Genomic DNA, 16,017 nt, shown 5'->3' with positions numbered 1-16,017 from the left:
GGTTAGACACTCCTGGTCCAAGCCAACAAATGTCTACATCAGTCTCCCACTTGCAATCCATTATTTTACCAGACAATAAAATGCAACAGCCAATTAATATCAATTAATATAAGTCACAGAGACACCATCTTGTCAACATTCGCAATCCCACACAGCTTCGCCACCAGAACATAAACACATACCCACACACAGCACATACACACGCACACATCTACATTTACACCTAAACAGATAGTGCGCAAGCAACCGTAAGGTGTGTGGTGGAGGGCGTCCTATACCACTACTTGTGATTTCCTTTCCTGTTCCACTCGCAAATAGAACGAGGGAAAAACGACTGTCTGTACGTCTCTGTATGAGCCCAAATTTCTCGTATCTTCGTCGCCCTTACGCGCGTTGTATGTTGGCAAGAGCAGAATCATTCGGCAGTCAGCTTCAAATGCCGGTTTCCCGAAAAGAACGTCGCCTTCCGTCTAGGGACTCCCAACGTCGCCTTCCGTCTAGGGATTCCCATTTAAGAAAAAGTGGCTCTGAGCAATACGGGACTTAACATCTGAGGTCGTCAGTCCCCTATAACGTAGAACTACTTAAACCTAACTAACCTAAGGACATCACACGCATCCATGCCCGAGGCAGGATCCGAACCTGCGACCGTAGCGGTCGCGCGGTTCCAGACTGAAGCGCCTAGAACCGCTCGGCCACATCGCCCGGCCCCATTTAAGATCCCGAAGGATCTCCTTAAAACACTTACAGCTTAGTAGAATCTACCGGTAATAAATCTAGCACCCCTCCTCTGAACTGCTTTGAAGTCTCCCTCTAATCTGACCTTGTACAGATCACGCTCTAGATGTATTCAAGAATGGGTCACTCCAGCGTCCTACATGCGGTCTCCCTAACAGATTAACAGCACTTTCCTAAAACTCTCCCAATAAAGCGAAGTCTACCATTTGCCTTCCCCGACACAGTTTTCACATGCTCGTTCCACCTCATATCGCTTTGCAACGTTGCTCTCAGATATTTAAACGACTTGACTGCTTCATGCTGGACACTAGTAATACTGTATCCGAGCATTAGAGGTTTGTTCTTCCTACTCATCCGCATTAACTTACACTTTTCTACATTTAGGGCTAGCTGCCAATCATCAGGCCAACTGGAAATTCTTTTTGTCTTGTAATTTCCTATAGTCCCTCGACTTCGACACCTTACCGTACACCACGGCATCGTCAGCAAACAACCGCAGATTGCTACCCACCCTGTCTGTATACAGAGAACAACAGCGCTCCCATCACACTTCCCTGGGGCACGCCTGACGATACCCTTGTCTCTGATGAACACTCGCCATCGAGGACAACATACTGGGTTGTCTTCGAGCCACTCACATATCTGTGAACTCATTCCATATGCTCGTATCTTCGTTAATAGCCTGCAATGAGGCAGCGTGTCAAATGCTTTCCGGAAATCTAGAAATATGAAATCTGTATCCTCCAAGTCATCCATAGCTATCAGTATATCATGTGAGAAAAGGGCAAGCCGAGTTTGGCACGAGCGATGGTTTCTAAAACCGTGCCTTAGAAAAAGTTCATCATTTTCGAACTAAGAATGTGTGCAAGGATTGAGCAGCAAGCAGAAGCTAGGGAAACTGGTCTGTGATTTTGCGGGTCCATTCTTTTATCTTTCTTATGTACTGGAGTCACCTGCGATTTTTTCCAGTCGCTTGGGACTTCGTGCTGGGCGGAAGAATCACTATAAATGCAGGCTACGTAAGGGGACAATGCCGTAGGGTACTCTTTGTCAAATTGAAAACCACACCACATTTTGATCCCCCCATCATAATCTAGTATTTTATCTGCCATTAAAACGTAACAGCCAGTCAGTACGTAACTCTGCTCCCCTCTCCCATACTTGGGACTCTTGTTCCCCGCTTTGCGGTGACTTAAGTCTGATACTTGTACTCAACTTGGTTCAAGGAACAATGCAACCTCAAATTAAGTATCATAATGTTATTTCCAAGTCTAAATATCTGTATTATTTTTAAATATCAGTACAAAATGCTCGTTCCTCAGTCATGGGTTAAGATACACTTAGCGACAGATACACAGTAGAAACTTTCTGACGGATTAAAACTATGTGCCGGGCCGAGGCTCGAACTCGGGACCTTTGCCTTTTGCGAGCAAGTGCTCTACCAACTGAAATGTGGAACGCTTCACGATTTTGCGTGTCATCCTAGCCGAGGGGCCATGCTAATCTTCTCTGTATCGTTCCAATTTTAATATATGTACCGCCGAAGCGAGTACACCAGCTGAGCAACCCAAGCACGACTCGCGCCCCGTCCGCACAATTTTACTTCCGCCAGTACCTCGTCTCCTTCCTTCCAAACTTCACAGAAGTTCTCTTGCGAAGCTTGCAGGACTAGCACTACCGGAAGAAAGGATACTGCGGAGACTTGGCTTAGCCACAGCCTGGGGGATGTTTCCAGAACCATTCTAGATATACAGTAGTTTGATGTTTGCCCCCCTACTTGGAGCTAGGCACAAATGAGGCTCAAATGAAGTATCAGAATGTTATTTCCACACATAAATTGTCTGTATTATTGTTCTGTAACGCTAAAAAATATATGTCCCTCATTCATTGGCACTACTGCAGTAACTTATAGGTTACGGTACACGATTGTGGACCATCAAATGAAGTGCAACAACGTTATTCCCACATCTAAGTTGTCTGTGATATTCATCCACATATAGAGAGATATTGACATTTCGATTTTATGCCTACTTGAGTTTGTAGTCCATTGGTGTTACAAAAACCGTCTTCCATAATCTGATTAAGCACCAATTTCAGGAGAGGAAGAAGATAATGCATCATGTTGTAAACTAGGAAAATAAAATTGATGTTATGATGTGAGTTGGCAACAGTTATGTTTCGAGGAGGGAAATGTTATGTCCTTGCTACTAATGATACATCGATGGAAAGTCGCCAAAATGATCTGTTGCCGTAGGAATCTTGACAGGCAAGCAAAATATTAGCTGACAAAATGGCTCTGAGCACTATGGAACTCAACTGCTGAGGTCATAAGTCCCCTAGAACTTAGAACTACTGAAACATAACTAACCTAAGGACATCACACACATCCATGCCCGAGGCGGGATTCGAACCTGCGACCGTAGCGGTCGCGCGGTTCCGAACTGTAGCGCCTAGAACCGCTCGGTCACCTCGGCCGGCTATTAGCTGACACAAGTGCACTTTAAATAAATATTATTTACTCAATTTGTTGCTAAAAAGATGCTACGATGTCGATAACTTGCATCTATAAGCAGATGCCCCACATGGCCGTGCGTTTATGTAGCAGCACCAACTAGGAACACGGAGCTAATCTCAACCTAGCAGAAGGTACCCAGACGCCCACCGCTGGGCGTCCAGCTGTCCTGAAGGTCCTCATTAGTCGGCAGCTCAAAGTTCTCCTCTGATCTCGTCACAGCTCATCCTAATGATGGCGATGTTTAAAGCGCCACTCGTCGTGCTTGATCTGCGTCGAAATGCTGGCTCCACCTGTATCAATAAGCTGCAAGCCTGTGATTGACGTTATTGTCTGGGTAGTATTGCTTTATTATTTTTATGGATTTTTGGGATACTTATGCTCCACTGGTTGTAAGAAAATAAAACTTTGAGAGAGACTGTATCGTTTACCAATGCGAACTATGGTACAAAGGCTAACCAAAAGGCTACAGATTGTATACCCTTTTCTTTGCGCAATCAACTACTAAATAATATCAAGATCTGTATAAGTTTAGCCGTCAATGTCACATTTTCCGACACCTAAGGGTAAGAAACCATACTAAAAATGATTTGTTTTGGGGATATCTTTAATGATTCGTATCACTTAAACTATATATTTTCATAATTCACAAACACAATTGCGAAAAGCGTTAAATACAACATGTTAGCTTTGGAAACACTTAGATCAACATGTTACTTGCTGGATTTGTTTCGCTCAATGACAACCCACATCCTCTTGGGTGTACTACTACAAGTTTCAGGAAAGTATTGTTTGGGAAAGGACCCACACAAGGGAAAGTTCAATCTCTGGTCACGGATGAGTATAATTCGATCTTTGTATCAATGCAAAATAAAACTTGTACTATTTTTCTGCTACAGTATGAAACATACATGACTCACTTACTGGCACTATGATTTATAAGTGACAATCAAATAAAGATGACGCAGATGGAAGAAAGTAAGGAGACTGCTTATTATTTTAAAAGTAATCACCACAACTTTTAATACATATATGTCAGTGTGAGACAAGACAGTCAGTGCCTTCATGGAAAAATGTATGCAGTTGCCTACAGAAACATGATTGTATCCACACATGCACCTCTTCATCCAAAGCAAATCGACAGCTATGAATATCTTTTTTCAGTGCTCCAAAAATATGCTAATCGCGTGGGATGAGATTGGGACTACACAGGGGATGTATGAGGACTTCCCTGCGAGACTTCTACACTTCAATCGAAACAAACTTGGCAGGGTGTCCGCCCACTCAAGCGTTGTGTACGTAGTTTCGACTATACTGCAGAAGTTTCTCTGAGAAGCCCTTACACAGCCTCCAAACAGTTCTGATCTTCTCCCATACCTTTTTCTTATATCTGGAGCCGTGAAGAAAAACGTTCATGGCTGTTGATTTGCTTTGGATGGAGACATGCATGCCTGTGTACAACCATGGCTATGTAGGCAACTGCAAACATTTTTCCATGTATGAATTGATCACCTTGTCTCACAGTGGCGTACATGCATTAACAGTTGTGGGGAGTACTTCTGAAATATTAAACAGTTTACTTACTATTTTTCCACCTGCTTCATTTTCATTTGACTGTCCCTTATAACTTACAGGCTGAGTTACACTTGACAATTGGTACAGCTTGATTTAGTATCGAAGTAAAATAATACTTTAATGAAACGAAAAATTGACTATATTATTCGCCTTCCTACACGCTCGGTGCAATGTGCAGTGATCCTCACATTAATTTTTTCTCAGAAACTAGTCTTCGTTCAATTAAAACTGATGCAACAACTACTAGTGTCGGATGATCAACGCTCCCAAATACGCCCGTCATTGCCTTCCTCCTTGGCACTGGAATCCGTACAATTCCAGAAGCAGTGGTTGAATATATCCTGTAGAATACTCACATCCACAATCCTATGATCAAGGCACAGCATATCCTGTGATCGAATCTGTCTCCCTGGTACTGGCATCCAAACAACACTTTACATTGGGCCTGCATACAATATGTACAATACTTATTCTAGATAAGCGTTTGGAAAGTTTAATTTTGCCTTTTATTTCCTGCATAGTAATATCGTTAAGATATTTTATATACTCTTAGATGTAAGGATGCAACTCTTCCACCCATACTTCAGCAAAATTTGCGTACTGAGGTTTAAGTTTGCCACTTACGTAGACTAATGATCCTTAGATACAGTTATTCCACTAATTTTAAATCTGTAATTGGCTTTTCAGTTGATACATGCACAATATCATGACTGACATATTTAGACATAATGTAACCATATTTCTTAAGTAGAAACTGACGGGGATGGAGGGTTACAAAGTGGTTTTTGTGTATCTTCTAATACAGTAAATGTCCTTGGAGGCATCATTTTCTGTGGGTACTCCAATGTAAAACCACTTTCCATTCCACTGATCTATTGCATCCTACCAGTCATATCAACATTTTTCCATACTCTGTGTTTAAAGTAATTTGTGAACATTGTTTGCAAATATGCAACTAATTATTTTTTCTAATAGCAGATTATATTCTTTGTCATCAGAACTGTTTTTGCCATGTACCCCAGTCTGGATTTTTTGACTTAATCTTGCATTTGCAGTTTTATTTTGCATACATATAATACATTGACTGCACTTAAAGGAGTAATTTCTGTAATAGGGAATGGATTACACTTGTTTAGTACAGTTGTTTTCTAGAGAGCTGTGGAATAACATCATTATTTGCTAATATCTGTATTCAGTGACATTGTGGAGTAAAATGTTCTCGACTAAGGAAAATATGTTTATCCACATTCAATATAAAACTTGTGCATAGTATACGTTTGAAATTGTGTCTTTGTCTGAGTCTGTGTTAACAATTTCCACAGAGTCAACATGTAAATAATTATAGGCAGAAGCAACATAGTTTATAATCTTTTCTCAGTCTTAATTGACTGAATGGTTTACTTGCACACCACCCAATATTCTTACTGTGCCAGTAGACAAATGGAAGAACAGTATTGAAAACAGAACATTATCTGTTCTGTAATCTATCCACTATAGTTCACTACATAGAAGTAGAGTGGAGTACATTGTAAATTCTGTTATTGACAGTATAGACAGCCTTCCACAGTGACAAACACAAAAACATTGTGCGGTTATAAATCATAGTTTCCAGACTGGTAATTACATGTTCTTTAGCTAACGAAGACATAAGAGTTCCTCATGGACACATATTAGGGACACTTTATAAAATCGTGAATATGGTTACCAAAAACATTGTTGACACCTGGAATTGCCTTTTGACATATAAATTTGTTATATATCTTTATTCTACTATTGGAGCTCATACAAATAATCTAATTCAAATTTATTATCACTGTTCACCATCTCATTGCTATTCCCTTGCTGGCCTTGTTGCACACAGAAGTCACAGTTTGATATTAGGTAATCACACATACTCGTATGTATTTTAATAGAAATCCCAACAAAATCTGGCGTTATATACAGACCCATAAGGCAACAGTGCAACTATGCCTCTTGCTTGATTATTTGGTTGGGCTGTGATGTATCAACAGGTACAATTAGTTCTGCTTCAAATTTCTGATTATTGTTAAATTCTACTATTTAAGATATCCCTTACTGTTTGATGGGGCTCGGATATTTTGTTAAAACTGGCCCAATTTGAATGAATTCATTGTTGATACAAAATGAGTTTCATAATCTTAATAAATTAAATACACAACAAATAACACTCCCTGAATTTATCATGAACCAGCGAATCAGTACAGAGGCAGTAGGGGTTTGTTCATATCCACAAGCTAACCACCTAACCACTACTACTATGAATTAGATTTCTTTAAACTGTTGATCATTGCACTTCTCTCAAATATTATTAATTATTGAAAATTTGTGCATTGACTGGGAAGAGGGGGAGATTATTCTGCCATTGCAATAGCGGCACTTGATGCTTTAGCTGCACAAAATTTTATCACACCATCAGCAAATTTCGCTATCAAGTTCATTTACACTTTCTGATGATTCACATAAATCTACATTACAACTAATGCTGATTTCCAATCGTGATTCCTCTGGGTTTCCTACGGATATAATAAAATTGTGTCACACTACAAGGTTATGAGAAGGTTTATTTGCATATGATTTCATATTAGCAAAAAACGTGCCATTCACAGTGGCATGCCAAAGCACACACTGATCATTGTAATTACTGCTTCTATGAGTGTACTAATGCATGTGGTAGTGAAGCGAAGCAAAAGAGATAAACAGGGAGTTACATAAAAGCAGTGATTAATATCTAAGAAAACCTATATCATACTCAACACTACTGCATTAGTTGTCATTCAAATAAACAAAGAATGGCAGGCGTCAGTCAATAGAAAACTGTACACACTGGGATTAAGGGACATCTCAATGAATTTAGCCTCCAGCAAACACGTGAACCAAGTCATTTAAATATGGATGATGGCTGTAAGATCAGTCTCATGAAGTGCGTTAATTTGCTAACTTTCGTTAGTTGAAATAACGAAAATTATTACATCAAGTGTGGCTGATGGCCATTAAGAATTTACTGTGGCGCTCTGCAAAATTAATTAGCACAAAGCTGTCTTTCAGTTCGAAAGAGATAAAGTACCACTGCATCATCAAGACTTCGCTGAGTCCAGACCGATTAAAATGAAGGAATTTTCCTCACACAAAAATGATTTCATAGCCAATTATAGCAGTTCATAAATTAGTTCAGTCAATTTATCATATTCTAAGTCCTCTCCGGGATGTACATGTGGCCCCAACATCGGTCACAAAGAAATAAACTATAATATTCATTATAAATCAATAAAGCCACGCTAACTGAGCTTGTTCTTCCCTTGGTAATTGTTTAACTAATCTCTAGGAGCTGTTTCCAAAAAATATCGCGAAACACGTGGCCAAAAATAAAGCATAAACAAAATGACACTAAAATTTCGAGGAAAAGTACTTTAAGCCTACAGCAAGTATTCAAGAATGATAAACCAACTGAATACCACGAATTTCTCAAGATTAAACTTCGCTTACACATTTGACGCGAATTTGTTCATCACCAATTTACAAAAGAAAACCAAAAAATTCCAAAAATGATCCAATAAAAACATCCTGTCTGAATTTCTGTTATTTACAGCAGTCACTAAATATCGATAAAAACTCCCAAACTTCGAATTTCATTTGCTTAAGGGTCACTTACACCTTTGGCACGAACATGTACTCAGTACCAAGACACAAAGAAATGACCATTAAAACTATACTACACATAGAAATATATTATGTCGTCCGTTCTCTCAACTGAGCAGATTTCAACTACTGATATTCACAAATAGAGGTGCTAAGGTGATAGCCACCGGCCCCAAGTTGTCCTGGTTGTGACCACATTTACTTAATATATACTTAATATGTCAAAATTTACGAGAACTACCACTTCTTCGAACATTTACCCATGAATACTAACTTTAAACAATACATTCTTGAGTATTGCTCTAGTATTTTGGATGACCATCAGGATGGATTAACGAAATACATCGAAGTAATTGAGAGAAGTGCTGCTAGACATATTAGCTGTTGATTTGATCAATCAGCGAGTATTATGGAAATGAATTTAAATGGGAATCGCTGGAGGGAAGAATATGTTCTTTTTGTGAAACATTATTGGGAAATTTTAGAGATCTGGCATTTGAGACTAACTGCAGAACGATTCTGCTGCCACCAATGTACATCTCGCGTGAAGACGGTGAACCCAAAAGGAGAAATAAGGACTTGTACTAAGGTGTGTAGGTATTCGTCTTTCTCTCACTTAGCATTTGCGAGCGGAATAAAAAGAGAGCTTGGTGGCTTGCGGAGTATGCATGTGTATATAGAGACACCCGTAATACTTTTGTCAGCCGGCTGAGTTCCCGCTTCTCTGTGTGGCAGGTGAAGTGGTGGGTGACGTTCAACGAGCCGACGACGATCGCATTCGGCTACAGCTCCACGGACACTAACGCACCGGCCATCGGCGCCCACGGCTTTGGCGACTACACGGCGGCCCATTGCATTCTGCGTTCGCATGCCATGGCCTACAGGCTCTACGACCAGCAGTTCAGGGCCGCCCAAGGAGGTGAGTCACCGCCACAGGGAGTTAAACTGTTTAAGTCGGCCGTTCAGCTCCTCGGGATCGATTCGGTACAAGTCGGAAGGCGTCGGCTGGTAGTCACTTGTTTTCATCCGCAGCCTATGCCACCCATCTGACAGTAGCGTGTGAGGCAGCGTTTGTTGTCTGATATTTTATAATGTTGTACCTCATTATGCTTCAAACTATTTCCCTTCCCTGTAATAAGTGTACCTAATTGTTGCAGTTAGTATCTTTAGTGAACGTGGCAGTACATGAAACGATGTCAGTTTTGATTAGGAAGAACACTGAAGCGATTTTTAGCTTCTAGCGTGGCTTTTGCTTCTGTGGAAGCATGTAACAGAGCTTGAGGTGCCTACTTTGCGTGACTCGTTTTCCCCCGCACGGCTGCTCTTGTGGGAGCTAGGCTTGCTAACTCCGCTACCCGCAATACCCATTGGCAGTTGGCCAACTTGACACACTGTAGTGTTGCATATCCAGTTTGGAGAAAATCATGCCTGAAGGGCTGGTGATTTAAAAGATTTGTGGAGCAAGGACTTAAAAATTCGGGACACAAAATTAAGACGTAAATTTTCAATCATTTATTTCCCTTCTTTCGCTTACGCCATAGTCCCGCAGCGATCGCAGGGTCGGCGTGGTTAGAACGGAATTGGCAACGTTAGAATGACATTTTCACTCTGCAGCGGAGTGTACGCTGATATGAAACTTCCTGGCAAATTAAAACTGTGTACCGGACCGAGACTCGAACTCGGAACCTTTGCCTTTCGCGGGCAACTGCTCAACCAACTGAGCTACCCAAGCTCGACTCACGCCCCGTCCTCACAGCTTTACTTCTGCCAGTACCTCGTCTCCTACGTTCCAAACTTTACAGAAGCCCTCCTGCGAACCTTGCAGAACTATCACTCATGAAAGTAGGGATATTGCGGAAACATGGCTTAGCCACAGCCTCGGGGATGTTTTCAGAACGAGATTTTCACTCTGCAGCGGAGTGTGCGCTGATATGAAACTTCCTGGCAGATTAAAACTGTGTGCCGGGCCGAGACTCGAACTCGGGACCTTTGCCTTTCGCGAGCAAGTGCTCTACCAACTGAGCTACACAAGCACGACTCACGCCCTGTCCTCACAGCTTTACTTCAGCCAGTATCTCGTCTCCTACCTTCCAAACTTTACAGAAGCTCTCCTGCGAACTTTGCAGAACTAGCACTCCTGAAAGAAAGGATATTGCGGAGACAGCGTACACTCCGCTGCAGAGTGAAAATATTATTCTGGAAACATCCCCCAGGTTGTTGCTACGCCATGTCTCCGCAATATCCTTTCTTTCAGGAGTGCTAGTTCTGCAAGGTTCGCAGGAGAGCTTCTGTAAAGCTTGGAAGGTAGGAGACGAGGTACTGACAGAAGTAAAGCTGTGAGGACGGGGCGTGAGTCGTGCTTGGGTAGCTCAGTCGGTAGAGCACTTGCCGACGAAAGGCAAAGGTCCCGAGTTCGAGTCTCGGCCCGGCACACAGTTTTAATCTGCCAGGAAGTTTTGGCAAGGTTAGTTTTAGGGGTGGCCGGATTCCCTTCCTGCCACCACACCATACCCCCAGGGATGGAATCAGTGTAACCCAGCTGTCTGCATCTAGTGTAAATCGTGAAATAGTGCGAACGTGTTTCAAATGTCTGCGACGCGTGTTACTGAGGCGGAACGTGGGGACCAGCCCGGTATTCACCTAGTGGGATGTGGAAAACCTCCCAACCACATCCAGGTTGGCTGGCACACTGGACTTCGTCGTTAATCCGCCGTGCGGATTCGATCCGGGGCCGGCGCGCCTACCCGAGTCCAGGAAGCAGCGCGTTAACGCGCTCGGCTACCATGGCGGGTACGTAAATTTTCAATCATAAAATTACTTTTTTCCTACAATACATTATGAGCAGAATTAGTCCGCTGTTGCACGCAAATATACTGATCTGTTCATCAAAATTACAAATTTACGCTTATAGTAAAAAATATTAGCACTTATTAGTATTTCATTAGTCTTCCTGAGATATCATGGGAGTCTTAAGCTCATATGCAAAAAAAATCTTTACGTAGTAAAACCGCACATTAAAGGATTAAATACGAAGAAAAGCAAGCATAATAAAGTATTGATGCTTTGCATATAATAGGAATTCTAATTAAACTTTGAACTTTAATATGTATCAGTGTTTAGGTTCCTTAGTGTAGTTACCTAACACATCTAAGTAACACAACGCTGCTTCATTCATATTCTTTGCATTTACCCTTACTGTCTTTCGAAACAGCAGTATATTCTATCAGTTACTTAGTTTTTCTACTTGGGAATGTCGATGGGCATTGTGCACACATTTTAAAGTCGCCTACCTCCTGCGTTTTTTTATTATTATTATTTAAATTTTGTACATCTCATTACACATGAAAACACAACAAGAACAAGTGGGCGGACACAAGGGGCAGTTCCCACTATGGAACGCAAGTAAGGTACTAACTGGCCTGCCAAAATAACTCGCTGTCGCTTAATTGGCGAGAGGGAAGCAGAGGGACTTTCAACCACCGTGCAGAAAACAACGGTGGGGTGTTAATTAAACAACAACTTAAGTCTCGCGGATTGGCGTTCGGGCATGTGCCGATTACTCCCTGTTGTACATTGGCTGATTGCAACCTCTCGTCGAACATTTCTTTCTCGTTTAGCGCCATCTACGCATTCAGAAACTCATTTCGGAACTTTCATGACTCGATCATTTCTGAACACGTGCTATACTAGTATTTGGTATTGTTAGCCATAAAGTCGGGATATTTGGCGCCCCAGGAAAGCCTTACATGGGATGGTACAGACACCCCTTAATACGGGGACATTCCGTGAAAATCGGGACATCTGGAAGCCCTTGTCACCAGCTGCAGATGCACCCAGCTGTGGGCCTGTGAAAGTAACGACTTAAATTTTAACCGTTTGAATTAGGTACTGTCGAGCACTCAACACTTTACAAAATGTTCTGTAATCGTTCATTTGCTACTAACCATGTCTGCCCAAAGACACACTGTCCGCTGTGGTGTGACTGGCTGGTGCAGAACAGATGGGAACACGCCATACTTGATTTCGTACTTCTTAAGACAAAGTGCGTCATTTTGAGGCTTTTGAATTAAATTTTGTGTGCAGAAAAAAACTGTTTGTAGCCACTGACGCATTAAAAATCCATGGAAAACGCGATATCTAGAACATTCCATTATGGAATCTTCTGTATTGCACTACAAATACGTAATATGTTTCAAAGGTTATTGATTTTAATTTTGTTTTTTCTTCAGAGCGAAGATCCGTCTTCATATTATTTGTTAAACAAATTGGTACATTAAGACTTCTAATTTAATAAAACTGCACTATGATTGTAAGAAATGGACACACTTTAACTGCTGGGAAACTACATTGTTCACAGGATACGTCAGTATTGCTCTTAACTCAAACTTCTATGTGCCAGCCACCAATTCCACTGAAGACTCAGAAGCGGCGGAAAGGGCCTTGCAATTTTTCGTGAGTCAAATGTCATTATACTACATTTTACCAGAGTTATTAGACAGAGTTTCAGCAATTGATGCATAACAATGGCAAGAAACTAATTCTGTATATTATGTTAACAGTTAACTGTAACTAATCTGCTACATTCCGTCTTTACCTACACAGGCTGCAATGAAAAACTTTATATATAATAATAACTATAATTCATCTTTTGAAACAAAATTTTATTTTTTTCTGTTAATCACATATTCTCTACTTCTTGTACTAAACATATTTAACAGACTATAAAGATATGATTCATATTTTTTTGGGTGATTTCGAATATTATGTTTTGATTCATTTGGTGTAGATACACTTGTTTCACAACAACACTTTTATAATATCTCATTATTACATCAGTTCTAGATAAACTACGTGCAATAAGCATTTTCTCTTACATTCAATGTTTGTCCTGCAGCTCTTCTATCAGCAGTTTTGAAATTATCCTTTCCTGTGTAAAAGTTTCCATTAATCTGTCTTTTTTACTATACAGTGCTTATTGCACTTGACCCTGCTGCCAACATAAATAATACAATAAATTTATTACCTTGAAAAATAAGAAATACTACTTCTTTGTCAGTGAAACTGATTAAAAGATGCACATTTAATTTAAGTGTAAGCCACTCTATTGACTTAAATCTATTAAGTATTATAATCTTAAAGTCCTAATAGGGATTAATATTAATTAATAAAATAGTTATGTAAATCCTTGCAGAGGTGCTCGTGACATAACAATAAGAATTTATAAATGTAACGTTGTCCATTCACTCTTCAACTCCACTTATTAAGATGACGTATAATATACTGTGTCGGGTTGTTGAAAACAAGTGCATTCACTTGCCAGACTACTTTCTGTATTAACTTAAACTGTTGATGACTATGCAGGGATTGTTATTGGTGCTACTAATACGTTATTACTTTGTAGTTTTCATATGAGAAAACTGACGTGCCAGTACTGGCAATGATATAAGACATTCCGAAATCTATTACGAAATTTTTTTAACAAAGCAGGTTTCAATAGAACATTCAATTAGTAACATTAACTATCATTCCTAGAGCACATTTATTTATCCTGAAAATGTTGTCTCTGTAAGCATAGCCTACTTCCCTCACCTCTTCCCAAAAATTATGCTGTAGCATCAGTTAATGAAAACATTAAGAACAAACTAATTTCTTCCAATTATGACCACCTAGAGGTGCAATAACATGTATTGAAAATGTAGTTGAACTAAGGTATTTCAATAAGTCTAGGGCTTGTGTGTCTCAATACATATTGTTGTAGTCTTCAGTCAGAAGACGGTTTGATGCAGATCTCCATATTTGCCTATCATGTGCAAATTCCTTCATCTCTGCACAGCTGCTGCGGTGATACAATGTACATATTTGAATCTGCGTTCGGTACTCATGCCTTGGTCTCCCTCCACAATATTAATTTTCCACACCTCCACAGATTATCAAGTTGATGATTTCTTGATGCCTCACAATGTATCTTGTGAACTGATCCCTTCTTGAAGTCAGGTTGCGTCATAAATTTTGGTTTTCCTTAATTTAGTTCAGTACCTCGTCATTAGTTACTCGATTCACCCACCTAATCTTAATCATTTTTCTGTAACACCACATTTCAAAAGCTTCTATTATTTTGTTGTCTGAACAAATAAATGTCTAAGTTTTACTTCTATATGATGCCACACTCCAGACAAATACATTTAAAAAAATACTTCCCACTATTTAAATTTATATTCAGCATTAGTAAATTTCCTTTTTCCAAAAAAGGCTCTTCTTGCTATTGTCAGTTGGTATTTTATGTCACCTGTAGTTCAGCTCTTTACTTCCTGCCAATATAGCAAGTCATCTATTAGTTTTAGTGCCTCAGTTTCCAATCTAATTGTATCAGAATCACGTTATTTCACTAGATTACATTCTATCACCGGTTTTTTTACTTTCATTAACGTTCATCTTTTCAAGATGCTATCCATTACACTCAATTTCTTTCGAAATAATTTACTGTCTCTGATAGAACTACAGTATCATCAACGAGTCCGTGTTCTTATTTCTTCTTAAACTTCAGTTCCCATTCCAAATTCTTCCTTTTTTCTGTTTAGCACTTTCAAAGTGCACAGGATAACATTGGGATTAGGCTGCAACCCTGTCTCACTCCATTATCAACTACCACTTTGCTCACATTTCATTCCATTCTTACAACTACAGCCTGGTTTCTGTGTGAGTTGTAGGTAATTTTTATCCCTAGTAATTTCAGAATTTCAAAGAGTCTGTTGTAGTCAACACTTCCAAAATCTATTTCTAAATCTACAAATGCTGTAAATGTGGGTCTGCCTTTCTTCAGTCTACACTCTGTAACAAATTATAGACTGAGTATTGCTTAATGTGTTCCTTTATTTCTCTGGAGCCCAAACGGATCACATGTTGTGATCTATTTGCAGCCTCAAGATCTAAAGACCATCTGCATCTAAAATTTGAGAGAGTTGTAAACGATTTTGATAACAGGGTTCAGAGTTCTATGAGAAGTGCTGAACTGCATGTACCAAGTATTATAAAAATTTGAAGACAGTCCATTTGCAATGAGCCATTTTTTGGCATTTTAGAATACTATATCAGTTGGATTTCTGGTTGGAGGATCAGTATCGCCTTTTATTTTCATATATGCATCATGCTCGAAAAGGAAAGAAAAAAACTAAAAACATCTCATCCTAGAGTAACTTAATGTATATTACAGACAACCGAAAATGGAAGTTAGACCATTACACCAAGCCCACTTTCATAAAATTCTGAATACCTATCACTGAAGAGTGAAGTTGTAATTGATGTGCAATGAATTCTCTTAAGATATTAGGACCAATATTGTGGATTGTGCTAAACTCTTTTTAGGTTTTGTTGAAGGCATCGTATCCCACACAAGCAAAACCCTTTGATAAATCACAAATACTCTCAATTGAAAAAATCTCTGATTGGCTGACAATAATGTATCATGTCAAAGTGAATGTAGTCATCTTCTTGAAATCCAGATTGTCAGTGTAATTTATTTTACTGTTCTAGGTGCT

The 16,017-nt window shown here is 39.8% G+C and overlaps 1 protein-coding gene and 1 non-coding gene across 2 annotated transcripts in view; one reads left to right on the top strand and one right to left on the bottom strand.

Annotated features, from left to right (window-relative positions):
* Window positions 1–16,017, top strand: part of LOC124805443 (myrosinase 1-like) — a 92,381-nt gene that overhangs the window by 43,947 nt on the left and 32,417 nt on the right. Inside the window, exon 5 of the mRNA XM_047266005.1 lies at window positions 9,218–9,401. Coding sequence (XP_047121961.1) covers window positions 9,218–9,401 — 184 coding nt within the window. The remainder of the gene's footprint in view (window positions 1–9,217; window positions 9,402–16,017) is intronic.
* LOC124709429 lies at window positions 2,185–2,291 on the bottom strand. The gene has a single exon (XR_007005401.1). It is a non-coding gene; the product is annotated as a U6 spliceosomal RNA (small nuclear RNA).

The sequence above is a fragment of the Schistocerca piceifrons genome, chromosome 7, assembly GCF_021461385.2.
Source record: "Schistocerca piceifrons isolate TAMUIC-IGC-003096 chromosome 7, iqSchPice1.1, whole genome shotgun sequence".
NCBI classification, from domain to species: Eukaryota; Metazoa; Arthropoda; class Insecta; order Orthoptera; family Acrididae; genus Schistocerca; species Schistocerca piceifrons.
This window is presented reverse-complemented; position numbering and strand designations above follow the sequence as displayed.